The 13,090-nt window shown below is 39.1% G+C and overlaps 2 protein-coding genes across 3 annotated transcripts in view; both read left to right on the forward strand.

Annotated features, from left to right (window-relative positions):
* LIN9 (lin-9 DREAM MuvB core complex component) overlaps positions 1-13,090 on the forward strand; it is a 102,668-nt gene that overhangs the window by 32,083 nt on the left and 57,495 nt on the right. The gene's annotated exons all lie outside the window — the stretch shown is intronic.
* Positions 4,060-4,445, forward strand: LOC132353926 (small ribosomal subunit protein bS21m-like). Its single transcript, XM_059905426.1, has one exon. The coding sequence runs from the start codon at positions 4,104-4,106 to the stop codon at positions 4,365-4,367; it is 264 nt and encodes an 87-aa protein (XP_059761409.1). The 5' UTR covers positions 4,060-4,103; the 3' UTR covers positions 4,368-4,445.

Consider the following 13,090-nt stretch of genomic DNA (forward strand, 5'->3'; position numbering starts at 1 on the left):
ATTAACTGAAGTAGAGTGTAATAAGTAAAGAGTGAATATTATAATCCCTAGAATACTGAGGTTCAGAAACCTTAGTGTGCGTCAGATCACCTGGAGGGCTTTAAAAAGACAGATTACTGGCCCCCACTCCAGAGTTTCTGATTCAGAAGGTCAGGGGTAGGGCCTGAGAACTTGCATTTGAAGAAGTTTCCAAGTGGTGTTGGTGCTGCTGAAGTGGGGCCGTACTTTGAGAACTAGTAAAGGAATTACTTTTTAAAAATCTTTTACTGAGGTAACATTGGTTTATAACATTATAAGTTTCATGTGTACATTATATTTCATCTTCTCTTTACATTACAGCATGCTTACCACCAAAAGTTTAGTTTCTGTCTCTCACCATACAGTTGATCCCCTTTACCCATTTCACCCTCCCCTGTCCCACCCCTTTCCCTCTGGTAATCACTACTCTGTTTTATGGCTGAGTAGTATTCCATTTACGGTAATCACTGCTCTTTTTTTACCGTGGAGTAGTATTCCAGTGCGTGTGTGTGTCTGTGTGTGTAGCATATCTTTATCCATTCATTCATTGATAGACACTTAGGTTGTTTTCATATCTTGGCTATTCTAAATAATGCTGCTATGAACATAGGGGTGCATATATCTTTTTGAATTAGTGTTTTTGTATTCTTTGGATGAATACACAGAAGTGGGATAGGTAGATCATGTGGTAGTTCTAGTCTTAATTTGGGGGGGATTCTCCACACTGTTTCTCATAGTAGCTGCACCAATTTACATTCCCACCAACAGTGTATGAGGGTTTCCTTTTCTCCCGTCCTTGCCAACCCTTGTTATTTCTTGCCTTTTTGATAATAGCCATTCTAACAGATGTGAGGTGATATCTCACTGTGGTTTTTTTTTAACTGAAGTATAGTTGATTTACAATATTGTGTTAGTTTCAGGTGTATAGGAAAGTAATTTAATTATACATATATTTTTTTCAGATTATTTTCCATTATAGGTTATTATAAGATATTGAATATAATTCCCTGTGCTGTACAGTAAATCCTTGTTGCTTATCTATTTTATGTGTAGTTTTGTTAATCCCATACTCCTAATTTATACCCCCCACACCTCCCTTTCCCTTTTGGTAACTATAAGTTTGTTTTCCATGTCTATGAGTCTGTTTCTGTATGGTATATAGATTCATTTGAATTACTTTTTAGATTCCACATATGAGTAATATCATATAATATTTATCTTTCTCTGTCTGACTTCAGTTACTATGATATTCTCTATCCATGTTGTTGTAAATATTTTACTCTTTTTTATGGTTCAGTAATATTCCTGTGTGTGTATGTGTGTGTGTGTGTGTGTGTGTGTTTTATACATATATATAAAATCTCACATCTTCTTAAAGTAATCATCTGTTGCTGGGCACTTGGGTTGTTTCCATGTCCTGGCTATTGTAAATAATGCTGTTATGAACATTGGGGTGCATGTATCTTTTCGAATTAGAGTTTTCATCTTTCCTGGATATATACCCAGGAGTGGGGTTGCTGGAACATATGATAACTCTATTTTTTGTTTTTAAAGGAACCTCTGGACTGTTTTCCATAGTGGCTACACCAATTTACATTCCCATCAATAGTGTATGAGGGTTCCCTTTTCTCCACACCCTCTCCAGCATTTTTTACTGTAGACTTTTGATGATGGCCATTCTGACCCGTGTGAGATGATACCTCATTATAGTTTTGATTTGCATTTCTCTAATTAATTAACAGTATTGAGCATCTTTTCATGTGCCTGTTGGCCACCTGGATGTCTTCCTTGGAGAAATGTCTATTTAGATCACCTGCCTATTTTTTTTTTAATTTATTTATTTTTGGCTGCTTTGGGTCTTTGCTGCTGCACGTGGACTTTCTCTAGTTGCGGCGAGTGGGGGTTACTCTTCATTGCGGTGCGCAGGCTTCTCATTGTGGTGCCTTCTCTTGTTGCGGAGCATGGGTTCTAGGCGTGCGGCCTTCAGTAGTTGTGGCACGCGGGCTCAGTAGTTGTGGCTCAAGGGCTCTAGAGCACAGGCTTAGTAGTTGTGGCCCACGGGCCCAGCTGCTCCATGGCATGTGGGATCCTCCTGGACCAGGGCTCGAACCCATGTCCCCTGCATTGGCAGGAGGACTCTTAACCACTGCGCCAGGAAAGTCCCCTGCCTATTTTTTGATTGGGTTGTTTTGGGGTTTGTTTTGTTTTATTTTGATAGTGAGTCATTGTGGTTTTGATTTGCATTTCCCTAACAATTAGCGATGAATATATTTTCATGTGCCTGTTGGCCATCTATATGTCTTCTTTAGAAAATCACCTATTCAGCTCTGCTGCCCATTTTTTAATTGGGTTGTGTGTCTTTTTGTTGTTGAGTTGTATGAGTTCTTTATATATTTGGGATATTAGCCAATTAATGGATATATGATTTGCAAGTATCTTCTCCCATTTGGTATGTTGTCTTTTCATTTTGCTGATGGTTTCCTTTGCTGTGCAGAAACATTTTAGTTTTATATAATCCCATTTGTTCAGTTTTGGTTTTGTTTCCCTTGCCTGAGGAGACATATCCAGAAAGATATTGCTAAGATCATTGTTACAGAGCATACTGCATATGTTTATTTCTAGGAGTTTTGTTGTTTGAGGTCTTGCTTTCAAGTCTTTAGTCCATTTTGAGTTGATTTTTGTATACGATGTGAGGTAGTGGTCTAGTTTCTTCTTTTGCATTTGGCTGTCCAGTTGAAGGAATTACTTTTAAAAAAGTGTTAAGAGGTATACCTAAAAAGCCAATAGAGGAATTAAATTTGACAAACTAACAAATACTCAATTAAGTGAAAAGATGACAGGAAAGAAAGAACAGAGGAGTAGAAAATAAATAGCAAGATGGTAGACTTATATCTAGCCCTTTTAAAATTACATTAAATCTCAGTGAACTAAACACTACACTGTAGAGCTTATCAGACTGGATTTATTTATTTTTTTAAAAAAAAGGAAGTCAAACTCAACTACAGTTGACCATTGAACAACATGGGTTTGACGGGTTTGAATTGTGTGAGTCCATTTATATGTGGATTTTTTTTTTCAATAAACACACTGGAAATTTTTTTGGAAATTTGTGACAACTTGAAAGAACTTGCAGATGAATTGCTTAGCCTTGAAATACTGAAAAAATTTTTAAAGTTAGATATGTCATGAATGCGTAAGATATATGTAGACATAGTCTATTTTATCATTTACTACCATATTTTATGGTAGTAAAATTTATCAAACCTTACTTCCACAAACACAGTCCATACATTTGCCATTGAGAGAAATGCAAGCAAACATAAAGATGCCATATTGAATCATAGCTTCATAAAATTAACTGTAGTATACACTGTACTACTGTAAAAATTTTGTAGCAACCTCCCATTGCTGTTGCAGTGAGCTCAAGTGTTGTGAGTATCTGCTAAAAATGCTGTGTGACAGTAATCATTTCCATGTGATCAGTTCATCTCCAGTAAATTGCATATCATTGTAAAAAGTGATCTCTTGCAGTTCTCAAGTATTTTTCATTGTGTTTAGTGGAAGACCATAAACCATGGGGCCCATATGAAGTGCCATAGTGATGCTGGAATTGCTCCTAAGAAGCAGAGAAAAGTCATGACATTACAAGAAAAAGTTGAATTGCTTGATATGTACTGTAGATTGAGGTCTTCAGCTATGATTGCCCACTATTTCAAGATAAATAAATGAATACAGTGTAAGGACCATTGTAAAGAAAAAAGAAAAGGAAATTGGTGAAGCTATAGCTGCAGCTATGCCAGCAGGCATGAATACCTAACACTTTTTTGAAATATCTTTTTATCTCATAATGAAAATACAGCTTTTATGTGGGTGCAGGATTGATATAAGAAAGGCATACCTATGGACTCCAATATGATTTGAGAAAAAGCAAAGTCATTTATATGACGACAAAGCAAAAGGGAGTGAAGGACCTAAAGCTGGATAATTTAATGCCAGCAAAGGATGGTTTGATAATTTTAAAAAGAGGTTTGGCAGTCGGCTGGGCGCTGAGGGGTCCTGCAGACTGAAGACTTAAATCCAAGGTCATGGCAAAACATCTGAAGTTCATTGCCAGGACTGTGATGGTACAGGAAGGGAACGTGGAAGGTGCATACAGGACCCTAAACAGAATCCTTACCACGGATGGGCTCATTGAGGACATAAAGCGACGGCGATACTACGAGAAGCCTTGCCGCCGGCGACAGAGGGAAAGCTATGAAACCTGCCGGCGAATCTACAACATGGAAATGGCTCGCAAGATCAACTTCTTGATGCAAAAGAATCGGGCGGATCCATGGCAGGGCTGCTGAGGCCTGTGGATAGGAGGCCCCATGTGAAAATCCTTATCCAGCTGTCTCCACTTCTTTTCTTTCTCCCACCCCATTTTCTCTTACCTTTCTTACAATAAACTCAATCACATATATGCAAGAAGGCCTGCATATATAGAAGCAATCCCACTAGTCAGCAATGGACACTTTCTTGTATTACGTCAAAGAGAAACCGAGTCCAAAAGTAGTCTGGGAGTAGAATGGTGGTTGCCAAGGGCTGGTGTTGGGAGGAGGGGAATGGGAAATTATTGTTTAATGAGAGCAGAGTTTCAGTTTGGGAAGATGAAAAAGTTCTGGAGGCAGATAGTGGTGATACTTGCACAACAACGTGAATGTACTTAATGCCACTGAACTGTACACTTAAATGATTAAAATGATAAAAAAAAAAAAGAGGTTTGGCTTAAAAAATATCAGGATGACAGAAGAAGCAGCTTCTGCCAACCAAGAGGCAGCAGACAGCTTCCCAGATGCCATTAAGAAAGTCATGGAGGAGAAAGGATATCTACCTGAACAGGTTTTTAATGCAGACATAAGTGCCCTATTCTGGTAAAACAAAAAACAAAACAAAACAAAACAAAAACGCGGTGTTAGTAAGGAAGAAAAGCAAGCACTAGGATTTAAAGCAGAAAGGGTGGACTTCCCTGGTGGAGCAGCGGTTAAGAACCTGCCTGCCAATGCAGGGCACACAGGTTTGATCCCTGGTCCGGGAAGATCCCACATGCCACGGAGCAGCTAAGCCCATGTGCCACAACTACTGAGCCTGCGCTCTAGAGCCCACGAGCCACAACCATGGAGCCCACGTGCTGCAACTCGTGAAGCCCGCACACCTAGAGCCCGTGCTCCACAACAAGAGAAGCCACCGCAGTGAGAAGCCCATGCACCACAATGAAGAATGGCCCCCGCTTGCTGCAACTAGAGAAAGCCCTTGTGCAGCAACAAAGACCCAACGCAGCCAAAAATTTAAAAAATAAAAAAATAAAGCAGAAAGAGATAGGCTAACTACTGTTTTGCAAATGCAGTAAGGTTTATGATCAAGACTGCCCTTATGTATAAAGCTGCTAACCATAAACAACAAGGTCCTACTGTATAGCACAGGGAACTGTATTCAATATCCTGTGATAAACCAAATGGAAAAGAATATATATTAAAAAACAAAAGAATGTCTATGTGTGTATAACTGAGTCACTTTGCTGTACAGCAGAGATTGGCACAACATTGTAAATCAACTATACTTCAATAAAAAATTAAATTAAATTAAAAAAAAAAAGCTGCTAACCTTGGACCCTTGAAGGGAAAAAATAAACACCAGCTGCCCGTCTTTTGGTTGTACAGCAAGAAGGCCTGGGCAACAAAAATTCTTTTTCTGGATCAGTTCCATTGATGGTTTGTCCCTGAAGTCCGGAAGTACCTTGGCAATAAGGAACTGCCTTTTAAAGTTCTTTTGATATTGGACAATGTCCCTGGCTACCCAGAACCCCATGAGTTTGACTCCAAAGGCATTGAAGTGGTCTACTTACCCCCAGACAAAACATCTATAATTCAGTCTGTAGCCTTAAGTACCTTTAAAGCTCATTACAGATGGTACTCTATGGAAAGGATTGTCAATGCTATGGAAGAGAACTCTAATAGAGAAAACATCATGAAAATCTGGAAGGATTCTATCACTGAAGATGTCACTGTTGTTATAGGAAAAGCCTGAAAGAGCCAGTCAAGGAAAGAGATTATAGAGATGGAGGGGAAAAAAAAAAAAGAGGTTGGGGGTGAGGGGCTTCAAGACACGGATATTTTCAAGAGCTAATGGACACCACACCAGAGGAATTAACAACGCAACTTGATGGAGATGAGTGCTTCTGAATCAGTGCCAGCCAATAAAGAAGCAGACATAGAAGATGCAGTGTCAGAAAACAAATTGACATTAGACAGTCAGGGAGAAGACTTTCAATTTTCAAGACTGCTTTTGGTTTTTTTTATAGCATAGACCCTTCTATGATAGGGTCACTGAAACTAAAGCAAATAGTGGAAGAAGGATTGGTACCATATAGAAACATTTTTAGAGAAATGAAAAAGCAAAAAGTCAAGTAGAAATTATGATGTATTTCCATAAATTCACAGTAAGTGTGCCTGACTGTCTTCCCTCCCCTTCCACCTCCTCCACCTCCTCCACCTCTGCCACCCCTGAGACAGCAAGAGCAACTTCTCTTCCTTCTTCTCCTCAGCCTACTCAACATGAAGATAGTGAGGATGAAGACCTTTATGATGATTCATTTCCACTTAGTGATAGTAAATAATCATCATTCCATACAGTTAATAAACTTATCTATTGTGTAGGTGTGTGAGTGTCTTCATGTGAAAATCTAATCACTGCATGGCAAGAACTGTATGAGATGTATTTGTGTCGTCATCATCATGACCTAAGTATTCATCATGTGGAATATTGTGTGCAGGACTTGTATTGAATCAGTCTCCCAAGACAATAGAAACAAAAGCAAAAATAAGCAAATGGAACCTCATCAAACTTACAAGCTTTTATACAGCAGAGGAAACCATAAACAAAACAAAAAGACAACCTACAGAATGGGAGAAAATATTTGCAAATGATGCGACCTACAAGGGCTTAATTTCCAAAATATTCAAACAGCCCATACAACTCAACAACAAAAAAACAGACAACCCAGTAGAAAAATGGGCAGAAGACCTAAATAGACATTTCTCCAAAGAAGACATCCAGATGGCCAACAGGCACATCAAAAGATGCTCAACATTGCTAATTATTAGAGAAATGCAAATCAGAAGTACAATGAGGTACCACCTCACACTGGTCAGAATGGCCATCATTAAAAAATCTACAAATAACAAATGCTGTAGAGGGTGTGGAGAAAAGGGAACCTTCCTACACTGTTGGTGGGAGTGTAAGTTGGTGCAGCCACTATGGAAAACAGTATGGAGGTTCCTCAGAAAACTAAAAGTAGAGTTGCCATATGATCCAACAGTCCCACTCCAGGGCATATATCTGGACAAAACTATAATTCAAAAAGATACATGCACCCCTATGTTCATAGCAGCACTATTCACAATAGCCAAGGAAACAACCTAAATGTCCATCGACAGATGAATGGATAAAGAAGATGTGGTACATATATACAATGGACTACTACACAGCAGTAAAAAAGAATGAAATAATGCCATTGGCAGCAACATGGATGGACTTAGAGATTACCATACTAAGTGAGGGAAGTCAGAAAGAGAAAGACAAATACCATATGATGTCACTTATATGTGGAATCTAAAGTATGACACAAATGAACCTATCTACAAAACAGTAACAGACTCACAGACATAGAGATCAGACTTGTGGTTGCCAAGGGGATGGGATTGGGGGAAGGATGGATTGGGAATTTGGGATTAGCAGATGCAAACTATTACATGTAGAGTGGATAAACAACAAGGTCCTACTGTATAGCACTAGGAACTATATTCAATATCTGTTATAAACCATAATGGAAAAGAATATAAAAAAGAATGTATATAGGGCTTCCCTGATGGCGCAGTGGTTGAGAGTCTGCCTGCCAGTGCAGGGGACATGGGTTCGAGCCCTGGTCTGGGAAGATCCCACATGCCGCAGAGCAACTGGGCCTGTGAGCCACAACTACTGAGCCTGCACGTCTGGAGCCTGTGCTCCGCAACAAGAGAGGCCACGATAGTGAGAGGCCCGCACACCGCGATGAAGAGTGGCCCCTGCTTGCCGCAACTAGAAGAAGCCCTCACACAGAAACGAAGACCCAACACAGCCAAAAAAATAAATAAATAATAATTAAAGGTGCTAATAATTTTTAAAAAAAAGAATATATATATGTATAACTGAATCACTTTCCTGTACAGTAGAAACTAACACAACATTGTAAATCAACTATACGTCAATTAAAAAAAAAAAAAAAAGACTTGTATTGAAGGAAGACCCTGAGCTCACCTCCTCTCGTGGGCACACCAGAATTACAACTATTTACAGAACAACTGTTGATGAGAAAGACTGGAATCTACCAGAAAGAATCAGTGAGATGGGTAAGAGGGGTGGAGTTGCTTTATAATCATTATACATACCCCAAGGCTGGGCAACCCACAAATGAGAATAATTACGATTATAGGGGTTCTCCCCATGGAGCAAGGACAACCAATGGAACACTGAAGAAACCAAAGAAGAAATCAAAGGATACCTGGAGACAAGTGAAAACAAAAATATAACAATCCAAAATCTATGGGTTGTAGCAAAAGCAGTTCTAAGAGAGAAGTTTATAGTGATGCTAACCAACCTCAGGAAACAAGAAAAATCTCAAATAAACAACCTAACCTTACACCTAAAGGAACTCAAAAAGAACAAACAAAATCCAAAGTTATTAGAAGGAAAGAAATCATAAAGACCAGAGCAGAAATAAATGGAATAGAGACTTAAAAAAGAAAATATTAATGAAACTAAGAGCTGGTTCTTTGAAAAGATAAACAAAATTGATAAACCTTTAGTCAGACTCCCCCAGAAAAAAAGAGGGCCAGAAAGAAGGAGAAGTCAGAACTGACACTGGAGGATCATAAAAGAATACTACAAACAACTATATGCCAAAAAAATGGACAACCTAGAAAAAAATGGACAAATTCCTAGAACTGTACAATCTCCCAAGACCAAACCAGGAAGAAATAGGAAATATGAACAGACCAGTTACCAGTGATGAAATTGAGTCAGTAATTTAAAGCAAAACAAAACAAAAAAACCCCCAACCTCCCAACAAACAAAAGTTCAGGACTAGATGACTTTATATGTGAATTCTGCCAAACATTTAGAGAAGAGTTAACACCTATCCTTCTCAAACTATTCCAAAAAATTGCAGAGAAAAGAAGACTTCCAGACTCATTCTACAAGGCCACCATCACCCAGATACCAAAACCAGACAAAGATACCACAAAAATAGAAAATTACAGGCCAATATCACTAATGAACATAGATGTAAAAATCCTCAACAAAATATTAACAATCAAATCTAACAATACATTAAAAGGATAATACATCATAATCAAGTGGGATTTATCCCAGTTGATGCAAGGACAGTTCAATAACCACAAATTAATCAATGTGATACACCACATTAATAAATTAAAGAATAAAAAATCATACAGTCATCTACATAGATGCAGAAAAAGCTTTTGACAAAATTCAACATTCATTTATGATAAAAACTCTTCACAAAGTGGGTATAGAGGGAACATACCTCAACATAATAAAGACCATATATGATAAGCTCACAACTAACATCATATTCAACAATGGAAAGCTGAAAGCATTTTCTCTAAGATCAGGGACAAGACAAAGATGCCCACTCTCGCCACTTTTATTCAACATAATATTGGAAGTCCTGGCCACAGCAATCAGACAAGAAAAAGAAATAATATAACCCAAATTGGAAAGGAAGAAGTAAAACTGTTGCTGTGTCACTGTCTGCAGATGACATGATACAATACATAGAAAATCCTGAAGACACCACCAAAAAACTACTAGAGCTCATCAATGAATTCAGTAAAAGTACAAGATACAAAATTAACATACAGAAATCTCTTGCATTTCTATACATTGACACTGAACTACCAGAAAGAGAAATTAATGAAACAATCCCATTTACAATTGTATCAAAAAGAATAAAATACCTAGGAATAAATCTAACCTAGGAGGTAAAAGACATGTACTCCAAAAACTATAAGACGCTGATGAAAGAAATCGAAGATGAGACAAACAGATGGAAAGATATACCATGTTCTTGGATTGGAAGAATTAATATTGTTAAAATGACCATACTACCCAAGATAATCTACAGATTCAATCCATCCCTATCAAAATACCAATGGCATTTTTCACCGAACTAGAACAAATCATTTTAAAATTTGTATGGAAACACAAAAGACCCTGAATAGCCAAAACAATCTTGAGAAAGAAGAACAGAACAGAGGTATCACACTCCTGATTTCAGAGTATACTACAAAGCTACAGTAATCACAGCAGTATGATACTGGCAAAAAAACAGACACATAGATTAATGGAACAGACTAGAGAGCCCAGAAATAAACTGACACACTTATGGTCGATTAATCTACAACAAAGGATGCAAGAATATACAGTGGAGAAAAGACTGTTTCTTCAATAAGTGAGTTTCTTCAATAAGTGGTGCTGGGAAAACTGGACAGCTACATGTAAAAGAATGAAATTAGAACATTTTCTCACACCACATACAGAAATAAACTCAAAATGGTTTAAAGACTTAAATGTAAGACCGGAAACCAAAAAACTCCTAGAAGAAAACATAGGCAGGGACTTCCCTGGTGGTCTAGTGGTTAGGACTCCCTGCTTCCAGTGCAGGCGGTGCGGGTTTGATCTCGGGTCACAGAACTAGGATCCCACATGCCGCGCAGCCAAAAAGTCGAGACCCCGGGCTTCCCTGGTGGTGCAGTGGGTAAGAATCTGCCTGCCAATGCAGGGGACACGGGTTCGAGCCCTGGTCTGGGAAGATCCCACATGCCGCGGAGCAACTAAGCCCGTGAGCCACAACTACTGAGCCTGTGCGTCTGGAGCCTGTGCTCTGCAATGGGAGAGGCCGCAACAGTGAGAGGCCCGCGCACCACGATGAAGAGTGGCCCCCACTCACCGCAACTGGAGAAAGCCCTCGCACAGAAACAAAGACCCAACACAGCCAAAAATAAATAAATTTATTAAAAAAAAAAAAAAAGTCGAGATCCCTTGACTTCTGTAACTATCCAAAAATAAATAAATAAATAATTTTAAAAATGAAGTTTTAAATAAAACTACTTTTTTTAAAAATAGATTCCTCATGAGCTATTTCTTTTTTTTTTTTTCTAATTTTTATTTATTTATTTATTTACTTATGGCTGTGTTGGGTCTTCGTTTCTGTGCGAGGGCTTTCTCTAGTTGCGGCAAGCGGGGGCTACTCTTCATCGCGGTGCACGGGCCTCTCATTATCGCAGCCTCTCTTGTTGCGGAGCACAGGCTCCAGACGCGCAGGCTCAGTAATTGTGGCTCACGGGCCTAGTTGCTCCGTGACATGTGGGATCTTCCCAGAGCAGGGCTCGAACCCGTGTCCCCTGCATTGGCAGGCAGATTCTCAACCACTGCACCACCAGGGAAGCCCCAAATTAAACTACTTTTAAAAAAAAGAAAACATAGGCAGGACACAATTTGTTATAAATCATAGCCATATTTCTTTGGATCTGTCTCCTAAGGCAAAGGAAGCAAGCAAAAATAAACAAATGAGACCTAATTAAACTTAAAAGCTTTTGCACAACAAAGGAAACCATTGGCAAAATGAAAAGACAACCTACTGAATGGGAGAAAATATTTTCAAATGATATGACTGATAAGGGGTTAATATCCAAAATATATAAATAGTTCATACAACTCAATATTGAAAAAACTACCTGATTAGAAAAAATGGGCAAGGCTTCCCTGGTGGCGCAGTGGTTGAGAATCTGCCTGCCAATGCAGGGGACATGGGTTCGCGCCCTGGTCTGGGAAGATCCCACATGCCGTGGAGCAACTAGGCCCATGAGCCACAATTACTGAGCCTGCGCGTCTGGAGCCTGTGCTGCGCAACAAGAGAGGCTGCGATAATGAGAGGCCCGCGCACCGCGATGAAGAGTGGCCCTCACTTGCCGCAACTAGAGAAAGCCCTCGCGCAGAAACGAAGACCCAACACAGCCATAAATAAACCCAAAGTTTTTTGTTTTTTTTTAAACATCTTTATTGGAGTATAATTGCTTTACAATGGTGTGTTAGTTTCTGCTTTATAACAAAGTGAATCAGTTATACATATACATATGTTCCCATATCTCTTCCCTCTTGCATCTCCCTCCCTCCCACCCTCCCTATCCCACTCCTCTAGGTGGTCACAAAGCACCAAGCTGATCTCCCTGTGCTATGTGGCTGCTTCCCACTAGCTATCTATTTTACATTTGGTAGTGTATATATGTCCATGCCACTCTCTCACCCTGTCACATCTTACCCCTCCCCCTCCCCATATCCTCAAGTCCATTCTCTAGTAGGTCTGTGTCTTTATTCCCGTCTTGCCACTAGGTTCTTCATGACCTTTTTTTTTTTTCCTTAGATTCCATATATATATGTTAGCATACTGTATTTGTTTTTCTTTTTCTGACTTACTTCACTCTGTATGACAGACTCTAACTCCATCCACCTCACTACAAATACCTCCATTTCATTTCTTTTTATGGCTGAGTAATATTCCATTGTATATATGTGCCACATCTTCTTTATCCATTCATCTGATGATAGACACTTAGGTTGCTTCCATGTCCTGGCTATTGTAAATAGAGCTGCAATGAACATTTTGGTACATGACTCTTTTTGAATTATGGTTTTCTCAGGGTATATGCCCAGTAGTGGGATTGCTGGGTCGTATGGTAGTTCTATTTTTAGTTTTTTAAGGAACCTCCATACTGTTCTCCATAGTGGCTGTATCAATTTACATTCCCACCAACAGTGCAAGAGGGTTCCCTTTTCTCCACACCCTCTCCAGCATTTATTGTTTCTAGATTTTTTGATGATGGCCATTCTGACCGGTGTGAGATGATATCTCATTGTAGTTTTGATTTGCATTTCTCTAATGATTAATGATGTTGAGCATTCTTTCATGTGTCTG

The sequence above is a fragment of the Balaenoptera ricei genome, chromosome 1 (genome assembly GCF_028023285.1).
Source record: "Balaenoptera ricei isolate mBalRic1 chromosome 1, mBalRic1.hap2, whole genome shotgun sequence".
In the NCBI taxonomy this organism is placed as follows: Eukaryota; Metazoa; Chordata; class Mammalia; order Artiodactyla; family Balaenopteridae; genus Balaenoptera; species Balaenoptera ricei.

Excerpts from the sequence above, each read along its gene's own strand:
- LOC132353926 (XM_059905426.1), top strand. The coding sequence starts at position 4,104 with ATGGCAAAACATCTGAAGTTCATTGCCAGGACTGTGATGGTACAGGAA.